This window comes from Eretmochelys imbricata, chromosome 19, assembly GCF_965152235.1.
Source record: "Eretmochelys imbricata isolate rEreImb1 chromosome 19, rEreImb1.hap1, whole genome shotgun sequence".
Taxonomy (NCBI): domain Eukaryota; kingdom Metazoa; phylum Chordata; order Testudines; family Cheloniidae; genus Eretmochelys; species Eretmochelys imbricata.
The window spans coordinates 10,679,974-10,698,998 of NC_135590.1; the positions used below are offsets into that span (position 1 = coordinate 10,679,974).

A 19,025-nucleotide genomic window follows, 5' to 3' on the forward strand; every position below is an offset into this window, starting at 1 on the left:
TAGGAGATCCTGGGGGTGGGGGGGATGGTGTATGGGAGGCTAGGGGGGCCGTGTATGGGAGGGTGGGGGGGGGCGGGATATAGGGGGCAGGGTGGCTGGGGGGGCCGTGTATGGGAGGGTGGGGGGGGTGGGATATAGGGGGCAGGGTGGCTGGGGGGGGCGGGTTATGAGACCAAAGGGCCCAGGGAAGGCCGAGGCAGAAGGTGGCGCGCAGGCCCCGCTCTCCCTAGTTACCAGACGGCCCCGGAAGCGCTCGCGGTCTCCAGGAAGTGACGCGCTCCCCGGCGATGGCGGAAGCGGAGGCCGCGGGGGGGAAGATGAAGCAGTTTAATGGCGGCCCGGGGGCCGGGCTGGAGCCCGAGCGGGGCCGCTTCCCCTACTGCGTGGTGTGGACGCCCATCCCCGTGCTGACGTGAGTGCGCCGCGGGGCGGCTCCGGGTGGCCAGGGCCCCGCTCGGGGTCTTGGCTGCCTCCCGCGGGGCCTGGCTGCGTGTGTCCGGCTCTGCCCTGTCCCCGGGCTGCTTTGGGCGCCGCCCCCCGGCCCCGCGTTACTCGTTGGGCGGCCGCCAGCCCCTTCGCGGTAACTGGGCCAAGGGGCGCCCCCCCTCACCCCCCGTCACGCTTCCGGGGCAGCTTAGCCTGGGCAGTGCCCTCGGAGCCGGCCCCGGGCGCCTCTCTCCGCGGGCTGCCAGATGCGGCTCCCCGTTGAGCCTCCGGAGCCCCCCTACCCTGCACCTTCCTGAGCCCCGGAGAGCCTGGGCTTCCTGTCCCGGGCCGGGGGGGCTTAGCTCCATTCCAAGCGACGTAAGCTCGGCTGACAAGAGGCCCTCTTCCCGCCGGACAGGGATCTTTGTGGTGGGGGATAGTGGCCTAACCATCGCTCTTTAAATCCCTACCTTGGGTGGTACCAACCAACCAAAAATAAAACACCGTGGTCTAGGGAAACTCTTCAAATTCTGCTGAACAAAACGTGTCGTAAAAACGAGGCGGCCTTGTGGCGCCTTAGAGAAGAACAAATTTATTGGGGCATAAGCTTTCGTGGGCTAAAGCCCTCTTCATCGGCTGTGGGTTTTAGCCCACGAAAGTTTATGCCCAAATAAATTTGTTCGTCTCTTAAGGTGCCACAAGGACTCCGGGTTGTTTTTGCTGCTACAGACTAACACGGCTGCCCCTCTGAAACCTGTAGTAAAAATGTTAGTTGAGGTACCAGCGCCGTCGGCTAAAAACCATGGTGCTCCATTGTGTGGAGACCTGGGTTTGAATGTTCAGTGTCTAGCTCCCTAGCCCTGCCAGAACGGTCAGTGCTGCAGAGGCAGTGCGTACAGCCCCAGGGTCAGGGTGTGGATGGTCACAGGAGAGCCTTCTTGACAGGGAGTAGCTTGATGAGGTCTATAGAAAGTCCTGGCCAGTTATCCTAAATACATATCGTAGCTGTGAAGCATGGCTCTGGTTCAGGGAGTAGAAATGGTGGATCCTGGGGGTACAATTAGGAACCATGAAGGTTTTTTTCCCCCACCCTTGCGTCTCCTGTGCTTCAAATCTAATAGGTTTCCCACTACAATAAGCATGGATGATCACTAGGGCAGCCAGGAGCCGACTCACAATCACTACTTTCTCTGTGGCTTTTCTCCTCGCTAAGACCATATAACGTGTACGTTTGTCGAGTGCAAACCTCATGACTTCAAGTTTTTCTATAAGAAGGCATGGTCTCTTGTCAAGGCTGCTTCTGAGCAGCTGCATGAATTTTTACAGTTGGCTTTAGATATGCCCACTGTAGCAGCATGTGGATTTATTAAATAGTTTGAAGCAATTTGAGAAAAAAATATTTATAATTCCTTTATAATGATGGCTGGGTTATTTTTGGCATGCCTTTTCCAATTTTCTTTCATGCAGTTGGGGGAAACAACCCAAACACAGCCATCCCTAGTGATGACCAAACAAGTACATGCAAAATCAGCACACTAGAAAGCAATATAACCTTTTGTTGCAATCTGACTAAAATATCCAAAGCCATAATGAAATTATTTTGATTTGTTTGCTGGTTCTTTTAGTGGCTAGGGACTAGTTGTAGCAGAGCTGAGATGGGGAGAAAAGATATTTTATGCAGTGTACCAGAAATCTGAATGATAACCCTTCAACCTCAGGTGGAGAAGAAAAACCATATTACAGCTTTCATGTTAATGAATGCTCTAAGGTTGCAGACCAACTTTCATTGTAACTCCTGTTTTCACCTGCTTAAACATTCCAGGCTTCATCTCATCCCAAAGTACTGTTTAAAAAAGAAAAGTGAAGAAAAAATCTTTTCAGCTTTTTAATTAGCTGATTAAGGAGTAAGACATGCATCCTTTTAACAGACCACTGGATATCTTTTCTTTCTCCTGGATTTCCCCTCCCATGTCAGTATTGACAACTTCCTGCAGAATCATCAGAAATCTCATGAGATGGTTGTGATGCTGTGAAATTTCTTGTTGTTTGGCACAATTATCAAATTTTCCTCCTCTCTTCCCAGTCACATGGGCCATTCAGTCCCCATATCTGAATTTAGAGTTTAAAAACTAGGTAATCTTTTTAATGTAGACATGTCTTCTGTAATGTTTAGAACTTCAGACCCAACAGCATCCTAGCAATCAAAAAATGAAATTGACTGTAAAACTCCCCCTATGTAAAAGTGAAACTGTCTGGTTTGTTTTCGTTGTCCAAGATAGTGAAATGCAAAGAATAAATAGTGTAAATGGTGAAAAGTAAATAAAAGTCATTAGGGGGTTGGGGAGATTGGCTTAGCCCAGCCTATAAATATTTAGTGCTAAAGAACAACTAAGGCCTGGTCAACACTTGAAAATCAGATCAACCTAGCAACAGTCGCTCAGGACTATGAAAGTAATTGCACCCTGAATGCTGTGGTTAGGTCAACCTAACCTCTGGCATAGACGCAGCTAGATCTACTACCACCTTGTGGAGTGGTGGATTAATTACAACGAAAAAACCCCTTCCGTTGAAGTAGGAAGCGTCTACACTGCAGTGGCATAGCTACAGTGCTGCTGCCATGCTGCTGTAGCACTTGTAGTGTAGACATAGCCTTAGGGTGTGGGGACTTAACTCTGCTAGCTCCTGAAGGCTGTAAATACCGAGGAGGAGGAGAAGATTTTAGGATAGCACAAGATAATTAGATAAAAATATAAACTGATGTCAAGAAACCTTCGGAAAAACAGGACCATTTAGGCTAGGAAATATTCTTCCTAGTGGTGGGAGCCCATTGTCTGGGGGAGACACAATAAGTTTTCAGTGAAAAACAGCCCTGGTGTCTTTTGTCCCAAACTTAGATAGTAAACCCCTTGGGGCAGGGGCCGTCTTTTTGTTCTGTGATTGTACAGTGCCTAGCATTGTGGAGACCTGGTCCGTGACTAGGGCTTTCAGGTGGTGGTGGTATTGAAGTATTTGTATAATTGTAAGTATTGATATAAAGATGGGTTAGATGACCTAATAATTTTTTTCATTGATAACTTACGAGATTCAATTTGTCTTCAAGAGAGCTTCCTTCTAGAGCCAGTGCATTTACCCAGAAAAACTAAAATGGGGTTGCTTCAGATAAAGATTGAAGTGCTCATTCCTTCCTGGTTTCAGATGGCTTGCACAGTGGTGTATTTTGAGAGCAGCATCAGGCCCTGAGACTCCTGTCTTTGTAATAACTACAATTAATCATATTAAAAGCTTAAAGTCTTGGTGCCAATGCAAAGAAACCTAAATTTGTGGAATTGCTTGTCCGGGTGGTGTGGGTTTGGACATTATCTGCTTTTATATTCTCCTACTTGTATGTGTGTATCTGTGTGACCTAGCCTCTGCCAATTTGTGCTCAGCTCTGCTTTACTAGCTGTCACGTCTCTTCCCCCCTCACCCCCAGCACCTACCTCTAACTTGCTTGCTCTGTCTGTCTGTCTTTGTCCCACACAGTTCATTGTGTAGCCCAGTGATTCTCAAACTTTTGTACTAGTGACCCCTCTCACACAGCAAGCCTCTGAGTGCTACCCTCCCCCCCTTATAAATTAAAGACACTTTTAAATATATTTAACACCATTATAAATGCTGGAGGCAAAGCAGGGTTTGGGGTGGAGGCTGACAGCTCGCAACCTCTCATGTAATAAACTTGCGACCCCCTGAGGGGTCCCGACCCCCAGTTTGAGAACCCCTGATGTAGCCATTCTAGCAATCTCCTGACGGAGTGTGTGATCAGGGTGAGACATTTGACGCCGACATTTCATTTGTTATCTTGGTAGATGGCTCTTCCCTATCATCGGCCACATGGGTATCTGTACGTCAGCTGGAGTCATTCGGGACTTTGCGGGCCCTTACTACGTCTCCGTAAGTAGGTGATGGTTCTGGTTGATAAATGAGGAACTTGAAGTTGGCCTGGTGCCCACCCTCCTCAAATGCTTGTGAACGGTTCTCTCGGTGTTTCACATTTCCAAAGTGAAATGAAAGCTTGAAATAATTGCTGCATAAATCCCTGAAGAGCAGAGAACTGCTGTGTATTTAATTTTTTCCACTGGCTAACCCTATATTGGATTCAGGGCAGATATAACCATGTTAGTCACCTTTGCGTTGAGGGCTGGCCAGTGCAGATAAGCTGGTTACTGCGATCAAGGATGGGCTAATTTGTTTTATTGAGCAATAAGGGAAGGGTGTCTTTTGACCTCTTGTACCTCCAGAGAAGCATTAGATTCCAGTGACAAGGGTTAGTTTGATGTATCCCACAATACAGGTGAATATTGCCATTTTTGGGTCAAAATCAGGGGTCCAATATTAGTGTAACTTAGAGATTGAGGGGGCTAGGAGAAGATGCATTTATTGAATTTTGTGTGGTCTGTATTCTCCTGAGAGATCTTTCTCCTTTCTATAGGAAGACAACATGGCGTTTGGGAAGCCGGTGAAGTAAGTGCTGCTGTTTCTTTTTATTAAACTTTTAACAAATTCACATGGAAATGTCCTTAATTAACTGAAACCAACATAAATATGTAGTAATATAGGTAACATTCTCAGAGATCAAAGGCCCTAATTCAAAGGGGCAGCTAGTGTATCTGTGCATTCCAAGAGAGAACATTAAATTAAATCTGATTAGAAGCATGACTGCAAAGTTATGGTATTAAAATAATGAGAGAGTCAATATTTACATGACTATTACAGCGGTTAAGACTTTATATTAAAGTAGAATTTGTGGCAATCAGTTGCTGAAAGTAAATGATATCAAAAACTGAGTGATAAACAGTTAATATTCCCATCTTGGTTTTGATGTTTTTATTTGCCATGATGCAAATCAGCTCCTGATTTTTGGACTTTATTCAAATAAACAAGTATTTGGATGGAATTAGGGTTTTAAATTCCACATGAAAATTGGAGTTCAGAACCTAATTTGTTCCACATGTACAATAATCCCTTGCTAGCTGAGGTGTAACTGCTTTAGGTTGGAGGTGGGGGGTGGGGTTCTCCTGATGCCTTCTTATCACATGCACCTCTCTAGAACAATGCAGTTCCTTGAGTTCACTGAGCCTCATTAATGAATGACTGAGGGTTTGTCTGCTGACTCCTGCTTTAAATAGCCCCCTAATGGGGAAGGAAAGGAAACTGAAAGAACAGAAGGTGTAGTGATTAAACTAGGGCTTCTCGTGTCTTCCTTGTCAGGTACTGGAAACTGGATCCAAACAAAGTGTACTCCAGCAGTCCCAATGCTTGGGATACGGCTGTGCATGATGCCTCTGAGGAGTACAAGCACCGAATGGTAAGACTTGCAGCCCCGCCTGCATATAGGCTAGTCTTGATTTAACCAGGTGCAGTGAAACAAGGAAAATCTTGTATTTTTTTTCTTAATAAAATGCTACTCTTATAGAACTTGGACAAATCTTCTAATGTTTCTTGCTCTTCTCCCATCTGTGAAATGAAATTTCTTCTTGGGCTGATCCCTTTTTGATGAAGCAGTTGATAAGAGCTATGTGATCAAAGGCAGTTCTTGACTGTTTTCTGTGTCATGCTCTATCCTCATGTCTCTGCATCTTCACACTTGCCTCATGCAAGGCTTATGTTTGTGCACTGGTCCTCCATCTCTAAGGTAATATGGAATCAGAATCCTTCTGCTTACTTACTGCTAAACTGGGAGTAAGCCCTGGGGAATATACTCTCTCAGCAGTTTGTTCTGAACTAGCATCCAAAAGCACCAGTGGGATTGGGGTCCTGTTGAGTTCTATTAGAACTTATTATCTGGCTAATTTTAGGGGACAATCCTTCCCCAGAACGAAGATGGGCGGACCTAGAGGAACCTAATGGAGACCGAAAAATTCTAACTTCATGTCCCTTTCTATTATAGCACAATCTTTGCTGTGACAACTGCCACTCCCATGTGGCTCTGGCCTTAAACCTAATGAGATACGATAACAGCAGCTCCTGGAACATGGTCAAACTTTGCTTCCTCTCCCTCCTGTATGGGAAGTATGTAAGGTGAGCTGCAGCCCAGTCTAGATCCTGCAGGTGAGGGGATCTGTTTATTGAAGGGCTAGCTTCTCAAAGTTTCTGATCCTTCAGTGTTTTTCGCCACCCCAGAGAGAAGTGGTTAAGCTTTCACCCATATGTCTTCCAATTGTGTATTGAGGACCATAGGGCTCAGCTGATAGCATACCTGCCCTTGGCTGGATGATTGTGGGCTCAGTGCTTATGAGGAATCCTGACACTAGCGCACAGCTAAGTTGGCAGGGTTGCTGTCCTTTTTACCAAGATGTTAAGAGCAGGCTTCCCATGACTGGTGAAAGCTCAAGAGGAAAGAGAGATCACCAGTGTCCTGAGCAACCCTATATCTCCATTAAAGGCCAAGGTGTGGTGTGTGAGGTTTTGCTGAGCTTGTGATCTCCTGAGATACTAGTGTTTAACATTTTGCTTTGTGAAGTGCTTTTGGGGGTTTGGCCTATGAAAAGTGTAATCTAAAGCAAATCCTAGTCTATAGCTCCCCATGAAGTCTTTGGCTGCCTGACCCTGGGTCTGGCCACCGCTTGTAATGTTCATAACTGTGACCATACTTGGCAGTGGCCTATGTCAGCCACAGATTTTCTTCTCTCTCTTTTGTGTTGTAATAAAATGAGTCCCGTTTTTTTATTAGGATGTCCACCCACTGCTCTTTGGATTTTTCTCCCAGACCTTTACCACCAAAATTGCTTTCAGCACCATAATAGAGTTCACCTGGGCTTTGTTTAAAAAGAATAACTTTAGTGCCAGTTTCTCAGTCCTAGGGAATGTGATCCTCTGTAGACGCAGAACAGATAGAGCAGGGCAGTAGAGTACAAGCTTCCCCAATACTGTCCTGCAAATGTGTTTTACTCCTGTTCTGGAGGAGCCTCTAGGGGCTTTTAGGGGAGTTCAGTCCCTGTGCTTTAGTCAGTCCTCGGCCCCGCTACTCAAGTTGCCAGCTGTAATAACATTTCATTGCATTTTTGTAACGTGGGAATTTATGACCTAGGACTGATCTGATGTGACCATCCCCTTTCATATAGACATCAAATAGCCAGCCAGTGCTAACTGCTGGGCTGAATTTGAACTGACAGCAGAGATCAGTCTGGGTCCGGTTCTGTTCAATATCTTCATCAGTGATTTAGATCAGGGCATAGAGTGTACTCTTATGCAGTTTGTGGGTGATACCAAGCTGGGAGGGGTTGCAAATGCTTTGGAGGATCGGATTAAAATTCAAAATGAGCTGGACAAACTGAAGAAATGGTCTGAAGTAAACAGGACGAAATTCAATAAGGACACATGCAGAGTACTCCACTTAGGAAAGAACAGTTAGTTGCACACATACAAACTGGGAAAGGACTGCCTCGGAAAGAATACTGCGCAAAGGGATCTGGGGGTCATAGTGGATGACAAGTTAAATATGAGTCAACAGTTAGGGTGATGGTTCCTCCCTTTCTAACCTGCAACTCTTCAATTATCCCCAAACATTTCTCTCCCTCCCTACTCCCCATACACACCCTCATTATCCCTTATCAGCCGTGTCTCTCTTTAATCCTCTTTCTCTCTCTTGCAGCATAGGGGGGTTCATGAAGACCTGGCTTCCCTTTGTCCTTTTCTTGGGGGTGATCCTGACTGTCATTCTGACCCTTCACTTGCGGTGATGGATACCGTGCTTCCCTTCCATTGGTGCACAAGGGATGAAACTGTGGTTGCTGGATCCAACAGGTTGGGGACACAGGACCCTGGGAGTCACTACAAGAGAAGATGGCATCTTCACTCAATAGTAACGACTCTCACTTATGCTTCCTGGGACTGATGTCTGTCTTTCTGTTTTGTTCCGTCACTGGGGTCTCCCAGTATTTGGGGGCCTGGGGCCTCTGAATTCTGCTGCTCACCCCCCCGCTGGTTGGTTTTGGGAATGTACCCTGTAAGCAATGATCTCAACACAGGGTAATGTTGCAAGGGCTAAACCTGCCTCTTGGTACCTGGGCTGCCTCCTTAGCACAAGCAAATACTCATTGTAAGGTTTTCTGTGATCCCAGGCTGCCTTTACATTACTACTTATTTCCTCTCAGTAAACTTCATCATATGCTTCTTAACTATTACGCTGCCCAGATATGGTGTGAGTTCTGAATTTCTGAGGGGGAGAGGAGGGATCCCCTTATTGCACAAATCTGCTATAGCACACATTTTCAAGTGGAGATTCAAGTCTGTTAGTGGCCATGTTCACCTACTGCGGTATATAATGCCACTCTGCTTGTGTACACTCTCCCTTGTAGCTGGTAGTGAAACAAAAGTGCTGGTGGCAAAGTATTCCTCTGATAACATTCATGAGCATTCTCCTGTGGCAGGACAGCTCTGCTATAAATTAGCAGCCTCAGAATGAGGGGCATTGCACTAAAGCGTGCATAGATGTCACGCTGTAGAATGGCTTGTAGCAGTCCGTGCACTTCCAGTAGCATATTACTGCAGAGATCAGAATGTGCACATCTGGTCCAGGACATGGACAATGTAGCCCCCTTGCTCCTGCCTTTGCCACGTCTTCCTAAAATTGCTACTCTTCCTGCAGCAGTTTACTTTTCTGGAGTCCCTAACACTTATGTACTGCAGCTTGGCCACGCCCTTGCAATAGACTTGGTGATGTGACAGCAGCACCAGCATACTCATGGGACAGTATGTTTAGCTGTGGGTCTCTAAAACATCTTTGCTCTGCTGTGGAGTGAAATACTTGAATTCCAAGCCAGCTGGTGAGTATAAAATATTTATTAAAAGAAGTGTTTGAAGACACAGAGTTCCTCAAGTGCAGTTAACCGCTTCCCTTAGGCCTGGGCCTATGAAAGGTAGCATCTATCCCATAGTGCCGAGTGGTGGCAGTTTTCCTACAGCTGGTCTCAGGTTAATGAACATGAAGATCTATTCGCTTCCAAAGTGGATTCATTATTACACTTTGAAAAGATGGGAGTGCTGCGTTACACTACCATGGCAGCACTAGACTGTGCCTCATGGGACCCCTTATGAAAGCTAAAAAAAAGATTATTGGTGAAGATGCCAACTTGATAGCCCTAGAATCTGCTCACGCACCACAGTAGAGACAGCACAGACGTGGGCTACGCAAGCTTCTCACAGACATTGGCCAATAAATGTGCCTCAGTCCTGAGCTGGAGTCACTTCCTGGGAAAATCCATTTGTTCATTCCTTGGCCTCTCTGCTAAGGGTGCCACCCAGGGTACCCAATGTGGTGGCTGGCTTCGAAAAGGTGCCCGTTTGTTTGCTGTGAACTGGGGCAAGCACACCGCCTCAATCACAGAGCAGGGATTCATTTTTCAACTCTGATGCTTTAAAAGGACAATTCTTTACCGCAGCCAATGAATTCCAGCCTCAAGTAACTGTGTCATCAGTAGCTCTCTACATCCCTTGCTTAGCAGCGTGCCATTTTCACTGGTTCCTATGCCTCTTGAAAGACGATTCCAAACCACATTTGTTGCTTTCAGAACTCTCCATGCACTCCCCTCCAGTTCAGGGGGAGGAAAGGGGCTTCTCCTGTGTAGCTCCATCTCTCCTCGCTGGCATCTAATTCCCTTTATCACCAAACACTTTCCCTTCTAGCCTAGGAAGGAGACTGTGTAGACACTGCCTTGTCTTTCCCTTACACCTGGAACTGAAATCCTCTTCTCAGTGTCTCTCCGGCATTCAGTTATTTCAAGCATGAGCAGAGAGCAGGCTGCTGCTAAGTGAACTCTAGGCTGATTAGATATTCAAGGTCTCACATCAAAGTGAACCTTAGAATGAGCGTGTGGTGTCTTATCAAGTTACCTTGTGCTACTTCAGTTATTACCTGGCGAAGTTACTACTGAAGTAACAGGCCTAGCCAATTGAATAGGAAAGATTCCTACACTGCTTTCCTGTGTTACTGCTTGAAGTGACCTGCCAAGAATGACATCAAGGAAGACCTAGAAACCTCTGTGCCCAGAGCTAGAAGCCAACCTGCTTTGTGCAGTAGTAATAGTCCTGATACACATTGGGTCGACTTGTAGGAGTGCTTCCCTGATGTCTTAAGTATACAAGCGTTGCCAAAGTTGAAGCTTTAACACTGTCAGTGGCTGTAGCAGGAGCAAGTCTACTGGCCCCTGTGTATTCTGAAAGCGTGTATGCTACCCTGACCATGCGTACGCACTCCTCCCCCACCCCCGAATCTCCTCCCTGTCAGGAGCATTAGAAACACTAATAGCTCCAGACTAGAGTATTGTAGGATCTGACGTGGGGATTGTCCAGTGCACCAGTCAAGTCCTTGAACTGATTCAGGCTGGGAATGAATGGGTGAGCACTTTGACTGATGTGGCAGTAACACAGAGCTGGGGTCAATGCTTTGTACGAGTCCCAGCTGAGCGACCAGCTCCCGCTCAGGCCTTGACCCTGGTTTCACAGATACTGAAGGAGTGCCCAGCTGTGCAGGGCAGCCTAAGGTGGCTACAATCTAGGAGGAATCCTAAAGTTTAGGTACACTGCAGCCAGCGGAAATATCCTGCCCTTGAGTGTGCCAAGTTGCCCCACTCAGGAGGGCTGGCCAAAGGAAACTGGGAGCAGCAGAGCTGTGCGAAGAGACATAAGCAGAAAACCAGGGGCCTGTGTCTCTACTGGTAAAATTCAGACCCACCAAGCCCCAGAAGCAGAAGTGCCAATGGAAGGTATAGCATGTATGGGGGAGCAGGTGGATTTTTATGACCATCTTGCCTAACCAGGAGCTGCCCCTGGAGGGAGCTACACATCTGACATTTTCCCTTGGTGTTGACGAGGCTGAACTGGGTGCCCTGGGCTGGTGGGCAGTGAGAGCCCGCTGCGTGCAGCTTTCTTTACGTTGCCTACAAAGTGCATGTTGCCCTTTTTGGAATGGCTGTGTTAAAGTTGAACACCCAATGGTAAGGTGTTGCCATTGGTCTATGAACCCCTCTTGAAAACACTCTCCCTCTAGGGTCTAGCCCTTCCCCACCACTCTCTCCACTGCTTGTCTCAAGCAGGTCTGCTGCAGAGCTTCTTGGATTTGCCTCTGTTCTTTATCGGGGCCCCTGTCCTTGGGGTTTGTTCTCATTATCTCAGAGGGGTGTTGGGCTACTTTGTCAATATTGAACGCTGCTGCTGTGATTTCATAATCCCAGTGGTGGGGAAAATAAACTCCTTTCTGTCTATGTCTCCAAGTGCCGGTTCTTTCGGTGTTCTGTCTCCTTTTCTTCCTCTAGCTGTCAGTGAGGAGAGAGGGATGTATTCCCTGGGCCCAGCTCACTCTGCCCTCTCCGTACTCTGCAGGTCTCAGGGCTGCAGTCTCCAAACTGTGTTTTAGCTGCAAGTCCGTGATTTCGTCCCACCTCAGGTATCCTGACCCACGGTCATTCAAATGCCATCTCTCAGTGCTCCAGCTTGCCATCTGTGATGGGAGAAAATGGGGTTCTTGGCAGAACTGAATAATGGCCCAAGCGTTATCCTGCCTCAAACGGGGAGGCTCTGGCTTCCTCTTCAGAACCCAGCTTTGGGCAGAGGGTTGAGCTTACCATGTGCAGGGCTCCAACTTCTGGTGCTACATAAGCAGGGCGATGCTGTCTTCTGTGGTCCTGCAGCTGGCCCATCTGGTGCTCAGTCAGCACAGGTCTCTGACATGGCTGGTGCTTCAGGCTGGGGCCCTGGGGCTCTTCAGGCATGTGTCCTCTCCTCCCCACCAGCTCAGCATCTCACAGTCTGTCCTCATCACAGTTACAACTGAATCTGAGGAGTTAGCTATGGCCAGGTTAAAATGGGGAGTGTAAATGGGCCCTTTTCCCTGTTCTGGACTGGAGCTCAAAACTTGATTGTCCCAGGCTTCAGTGCAGTTGCAGTCCCACCTACCCTGTTCCCTCTGCCTGCTGTTACCGCTCAATAGGCTGGAATGGCTAATCCTTGGAGATCACTGACAAACTGATAGAGCAACCTCCTGGGAGAAGAATGCTCTCTTAGATAAGCCCCCTCTGGCTTCGGGAGGTTTAGCCCACTTAGCTGTGAATAGATTCCCTTTTTCATTGTTTAATTCTTCTGCATCCCTGTTTTCCTAGAAGCTGCGTGAGACTCTCCAGTTCCTTATCCTGCTGCAGAGCCATCCTCCACTGCCCTCTAGAAAGACAAAGGTCCTGGCTCTTTCATTTCACCGAAAGGGCAGCACTTGGGAAGGAGGTTCTCGCAGTTGCGCAATGTGAGCTGCGGTCTAACCACCCTGTGGAGGGGCTGAATGGAATAGTAGTATGCAAACAGGCCTAATATTGCCGGGTGCATCCCCCACCTAAGCCTGTGGGGTTGCAGGGTTTAAAACAGGCCTTGGACTAGAAGGATTGCTACATAACAGGCAACCAGTTGCCCATTTAATCTGCTATCCAGTGGCCAAAGCTGGATGGTAGAAGAAAGGGGGAAACCTTAAAAGTCAGTCATGTCTACTCTTCCTGGGCCTTTAAAAATTCTCCCTAATTATAAAATAGCACCGCTGCACAGAGTGAAGTCTTTTCTGCCCCAGTCTCCTTCTTCACTGTCATGGGCCGTGGGGTCTGAAGCCTCCACCTGTGGTCACGTAGGGCTGCACGTAGCCAGGGAGCCCACAGTCCACTGCCAAGCATCTGACTGTATGTGCTCCAACAAGAGTGTTGCCTAATGGCTCATATTGCCTTCTAGGCCCTGCTCAGCTTCACTCCCTTCCCCTAGTAAGAGAAAGCCCTGCTCTGCTCCCTGCATGGCTGGCTGTGCTGCTAGCTGGCTTCTCTGTAACTTTTTTCCCATGTACCATGGAGATCACAGGGCTGGTCATATGTGCAAAGGGATCTGCATGGGGCTTCATAAGTCCTGCTTTGCAAAAGGCCCCATCGAAACTAGGACCAGTCCTGAAGTCCTAAGCTAGTTTGAGATCCTGGTGAAAGAGGGAGGGTATGATTGTGCCAGTATTGAATAAGGCCCTTGGAGAGAGGGGAAGCACACATGGAAAATCTCTTTTCTCCAGAGCTCAAATGATTACCAGCTGCACATTAACCTTTGATTCCCCTCGCTCAAGGAACTTCACGGGTGCGAAGGTTCTATGTCCCAGTGATGTCACTTAGCAGGCAGCTTTTGGTGCTCTGTTCTGCGTTCTGGTAACCTATGGCTGCCCTTTACGAAGCAGCAAAACTCAGAGTATTTAAAGCGGCAGGGAAAGACTCACCAGACATTACCATGGGCTGTTTGGCCTTGGTGTAATGAGACCGTTTCAGTCCACTCATGGTCCTCTGGTTTACAGTCTCAGCAGAGGGCAAGGACTGAATGGGCCATGGACGCTGCCCTCTCCTGCATTCAGAGATCTGTTCTGAGGCACATCAGCTGGGAAGCTTGCCCTGCTAGTGCCCTGACATAAACCCTGTTCTGTGAATGGCAAAAGGCCTTCAGCCCCCAGGGCTGCCAGTCTAGCACCGTTCCCCAGTGCTACTCTCATTAGCTTGCATCTTTAAGGCTGAATAATTTTTGTGGCTAGTTCCTCTCGCAGCAGGAGCAGCTGATCCTGGGTCTGGAGAGTTTCTCCTTTGTTGTTTGTCACAGGGTGTTGTCTGCTTTATGTGGCAGAGCCCACAACAAGGTGGAGGAAACTCACCGTGGCACCAGGGCTTAGACGTGCTTGAGTGGGCAAAGTTACCCTAATGAAAAGCAGCTCAGTGCTGCAGGGTCACAGGAGAGGCGCCTGCCTTGATCTTCCTTTATTAAATTCTTCTAAGCGTTGTTTGTTTTGGCTGGCACCATCTCTACCTCTCCTCCTGAAGCAATGCTAGTTGTGATTTCCCCAAATGACTGAGTGCGCTGCCGGCTTGCTGACCCGCGGTGAAGCCATCCCAGTTGCTGCTCCCATCCCCAGCTGCTGTTTGTGCTGCTAGAAAGACACTTCTTGCATTTCTGGGGTCATCTCTCTCTCTCGGATTGAACTGTCTCAATCAGACACGTCCGGCATTTCAAACTGCAGGGAGTGGTGCAGCGTTTGCCACCGGAGTTAGTGGGCTGGTACTGGGCTTGTGGGACGGCTAACCAATTTGGCTCACAGCTCAGACCGTAAGAGGAAGGGATGCGGGTATTTTAAGTCTTTGCTTTGAGAAATCTCCCCTCTACTGTCCCCTGTGTGCTTCTGGGCTGCTGTAATAGAGAGTGGTGTAACAGTATTGGGAATAAAGAAAAGGAGTACTTGTGGCACCTTAGAGACTAACCAAGGTGCCACAAGTCCTCCTTTTCTTTTTGCGAATACAGACTAACAGGCTGTTACTCTGAAACCTGTCAGTATTGGGAATGAGCTGTACCGCTCAAAGCACCTTTATACCAGAATAACTGAGTCCATGCTAGGGGATTGTACTGGTCGATCGAAATTGATTTCTAAACCAATACCACACCTATGGGTGGACACGCTTGAATTCTGGAGGAGCACTAGCTCCAGCCTGGTTAAAGTGGAGACCGGCTTTATTTTTTAATAGGTGCTATTTCAGTGTGTTCTCACATGCACATGCCAGGGCTTTAGACACTGCTGGGCCGTGTCGGAGAAGGAGGAGAGGTCATGGAACAAATTTGGAGTCATTTGGTCACAGGACTTCTGAGATACAGACCGTCCCCCTGAAATGTACATACCTAAAATCACGGACGGGCTTGTACTCGGGCAGCTAGCATACGCTGCCATGGCTACCCTGTTGTGTTTAGTGCGCTAGCTCGATCACAGGTCGCGCATGTACCTGAAATTATCCCTCTAGTGGCAGGGTAGATGTTCCCTCAGTGCCTGTCCTCTCCGAGGTGTCTCCGCTGAGAGTCCCATTTGTGTGATGATCACCGGGAGCAAATAAAAAAAAACAGCCTCCTATCTAGCACTTGTTCTCAGTAGACCTCAAAGTGCTTTACAAAGGAGGTCGGTATAGTTATCTCTATTTTACAGGTGGGACACTGAGGCACAGGGAGAAGTGACTTGCCCTGGGTTGCCCAGGGCGTTAGTGGCTGAGCTGGGAATAGAATCTAGCTTTCCCGTGTCCCAGTCCAGTGCTCTGTCCTTTAGGACACACTGTCTCCCTGGCCTGAACTAGACTGAGAGCTAGGTGGAGGAAGTATGGCCTTGTGGCTCAGGCTCAGGCTCTGGACTGGAACTCATGAGGTCTGAGTTCTATTCCTAGCTCTGCTACAGGCTTCCTGTGGGACCCTGGGCAGGTCACTTAACTTCTCTATACCTCAGTTTCCCCTCTGTACTGAGTGATCATAATGCTTCCCTACATCATGGTGTTGTGAGGCTGAATACTGCAATGTGTGTGAGTCACAGACATGACACAGAAGAAATCTATTTTAAAATATCCTGTAAATAAAATCTCTCTTCACAATTACCTTCAAATAACTGATCATTCATTTCAATCATTACAGCCCTGAGCTAGATTTGAACCGGCAATTTACAACTGGAAGGCTCCATACACGATTTCCAAATGAGAGTGAAAGGAATGAATGGGCTGCAGTGAAATTCAAGAAAATAAGACCATGGAGACATTGAGATGGCATGATAAGTCCCCAGAGCAGCGTTTGAGTGACTTATGTCATCACCGGAGACCCCACTAGGGAATTCATTATTTTTACAACTTTAATATATGGATCTGAGCCTCCATGCATTTCCCAAGCACTCAGGCATGTACTGCAGTGCGCATCAGACTCAATGGTAGCTATTAGTGCAGTTACCGTCAGGATACTAACAAAGGGATTTAAAGTCAGTGTGAATCAGGCCATTTGGACTATATCTCCCAGGGAATGTATGGAACTGGATGTGCTAAAATAGCCACACTCCATTACTGCAGTGTCAGGACATGGGAATGTGACTTTCTGATGCTAGGATGGTGTAGCTGGAGATTAGTGGTGGCAAGTTACCATAGTGGTGAGCCTGGGGGAGGACAGAGGACACACATGATTGTTCTGATTTCTCTCTTGCCCATTGTGCTCCTGATGTGGAGAGAGACTAGGGTATTTAGGCTCCTAACTCCCATTGATTTCAATGGAAGTTAGGAGCCTAAATACCTTTGTGGATCTGGCCCGAAGTGCGCTCACGTCCACTGGAGCTCAATGTGAGTTGAAAGTGCCAACCAACACCACACGGGATCGGGTGCCGACCTACCAAATGCTCTTTGTCAAATCAGCAGGTGGGTTCTACCACCCTGGCGGGCTTGTACTTGATGGCAGCCTGAGAAATTAACCTTGACAACCATCAGTCGCTGAGGGATTTTCCAACACCAGACAGTGGCACTAATCAATTAGAGTGCAGTTTACAAAATGAGCATGTAGAAAGCATTGGGTTATTTTAGGAAATTATAAGGGCCAGATTCTCATTTATCCTGAGGTTCCTTTACGCTGCCACAGTGGTGTAAAGGGACCTTAGTGAAAATGAGATGACCTCCTAAGTCATTTAGAATACATGTCTGTAAGTGAAGCATTTATGCCCAGATCCTCAAATTTATTGAGTTGCCTAAAATACTTAATTTATTTAGGTGCCTAGCTCCCATTGATTTCAGTGAGAGTTCCTTTGAGGATCTGGGCCTTGGAGAGTAACATGTAGGCTCACCTCTTTGAGAGTACAGGACCCCCCAATAATAATAATAAATGCTTAGCTGTTATTGGTAAAAGTAACTTTCAAAGGTAAGTTTATGATGCACATAGAAAACCTGGAAGGTTTATCATTATTATTATTATCATTAATGTTTAAATTGGGGAATGTTCTATTTATCTGTTTTTTGTTTGTTTGTTTGTTAGTTTAAACCTTGTTTCTTTTCCTGGAAGACTCTATGGATGACTAGAAAGTTAATAGGATTGTGAAATCACAAGTTCCAAGGAAGCGATTGGAAGCAGAGAGAGATTTGCTACATGCACGTTGGGGTTTTTCGTTGTGTTTTGTTGAACTCAACTTTCTGACAAACAGGGGCAAGATAAAAGATTTAGCACCCCAGCCCCTTCAGGAAGACATCAAGAGCTTTCACACCAGTTCTCTAGTCCCTCAAGGAGACCTCCAGCCGTGCACTTGTGAAGTCACCAGTATACTAGTTCCCTAGTCATCCATAGAGTCTTCTGGGAAAACATGGTAAAAAAACACACACACTCACCCAAACCCTGAATTATAGTATTTAAAAAATAAAACTGAGCCAAATTCTCCCTTCCCCCGTAACATTTTTTAAACCAAAACTTTAAAGCTTTTTTTATCACAGCAAAATGAAAAAGGCCCAAGCCTGATTTCTTTGTCCTTTGCAGATCACTTTTAATTGGTGTTATGGGCATGAGCCAAAGGCATTACATACTCTTTGTCTGTCTCCTGGGTTGTCCTGATTCCCTGAGCCTGAGCTGTGACTCTTGCTGCTGTCCTCATCTGGCGAAATGAGGCAGACAGAGGCCTTGTTTTTTGAGTGCTTTTGTGAAAGGGGGTATTTAGACTGTGACCCCACGTTACAACTCATGCATGTTTCAGCACCCTCCCTTGCATCTAGCCAGGAAATGGAGGTTGGTCGCAACCCACCCGGCCCTGTTTGTGTCCCCCTGGGCATCATGTTGCCCAGACTGAGAATCTACCTTGCAGAACCAGATTTTGCTGGAGAAGAGGGGGGATAGAGGGGCAGTTTGAGATTAGATCTTTATATATCCCTGCTGGAGCTCAGAAAAATGAATTCTAAACTAACCCTCTGATTTCCAGAAAGGAAACCATCACTTAAACTACACAGACCTCCATCACTTGCACCAGCTTAGGTACCTTTAACTAGAACTCCCTTGGCTTTGATGGGGCTGAGGTCGGTCTCTGCATACCAGCTAGCCAGCTACTGCCTGTAATAGTTGACTCCAACCTGAGCTGTGGCCATGCTAACTTACTTACCACACGTGGCAGCGAAACGAAATCCGCTCAGTTCTGTAGCTGAAAGTTTCCATGGCCAACAGGTCTCCCGTGCACCCCTCTAAACGTTCAACGCCCTGCTGTATCCTTGGGACTGTAGGTCTGATTCCTTGCTGGAGAACCCCTGACATTCCCCATGTGAATTAACATTCCTGGGCAAAAGAGAATTTCTTTCCGGTGGGGGCAGGACAAAACACACCCAGCGGGAGAGGCTGTGAAAGGGAGGGAGTGCTCTGTGTGCACCAGTGGTCATGAGCGTAGCTGTGGGGTTAGCTGGAAGGCTGGCTTTGATGTGGGGTCATTTTGCCACAGCTGGATGGAGGGGGATGTCTTTCTCATCCAGTTAGCAGCCCCTGCATCAAAGGGCTCCCTGGTGAATGGTATCAAATTGCACTTAAGCATTAGCACATTAAGAGCTTTTGAAATGACAGCAGCAGTGTCTGGGCTGCCTACGGCCCTGGTGCCTCATGGGCTGCATCCCCCCTTGTCATGCAGGGCAACTAAATAATCCGTTTTGTTTTCAGGGGAGGGAGGGGGATGGAAGCCCTGGGGCAGGGAAGGCCGAGGAAGGCTGGGGTTTAGGGCTGCCAGCTGTCTGGATCTCACCAGGAAGGTTTCAGACTTCATTCCTGATCAAAAA

General features: G+C 47.5%; 1 protein-coding gene across 1 annotated transcript; it reads left to right on the forward strand.

Moving 5' to 3' along the window:
• The first annotated feature begins 254 nt into the window (after positions 1–254).
• On the forward strand, positions 255–11,670 carry TMEM222 (transmembrane protein 222). Its single transcript, XM_077837741.1, has 6 exons — positions 255–412; positions 4,272–4,356; positions 4,895–4,926; positions 5,674–5,770; positions 6,353–6,483; positions 8,057–11,670. Exons 1-6 carry the CDS (start codon positions 288–290, stop codon positions 8,142–8,144), a joined length of 558 nt encoding a protein of 185 aa, XP_077693867.1. The 5' UTR covers positions 255–287; the 3' UTR covers positions 8,145–11,670.
• The last annotated feature ends 7,355 nt before the right edge of the window (positions 11,671–19,025 follow it).

Coding starts and splice junctions, on each gene's coding strand:
- TMEM222 (XM_077837741.1), top strand. CDS start 288: ATGGCGGAAGCGGAGGCCGCGGGGGGGAAGATGAAGCAGTTTAATGGC. Junction 413..4,271: donor ACGCCCATCCCCGTGCTGAC/GTGAGTGCGCCG, acceptor TTATCTTGGTAG/ATGGCTCTTCCCTATCATCG. Junction 4,927..5,673: donor GCGTTTGGGAAGCCGGTGAA/GTAAGTGCTGCT, acceptor CTTCCTTGTCAG/GTACTGGAAACTGGATCCAA.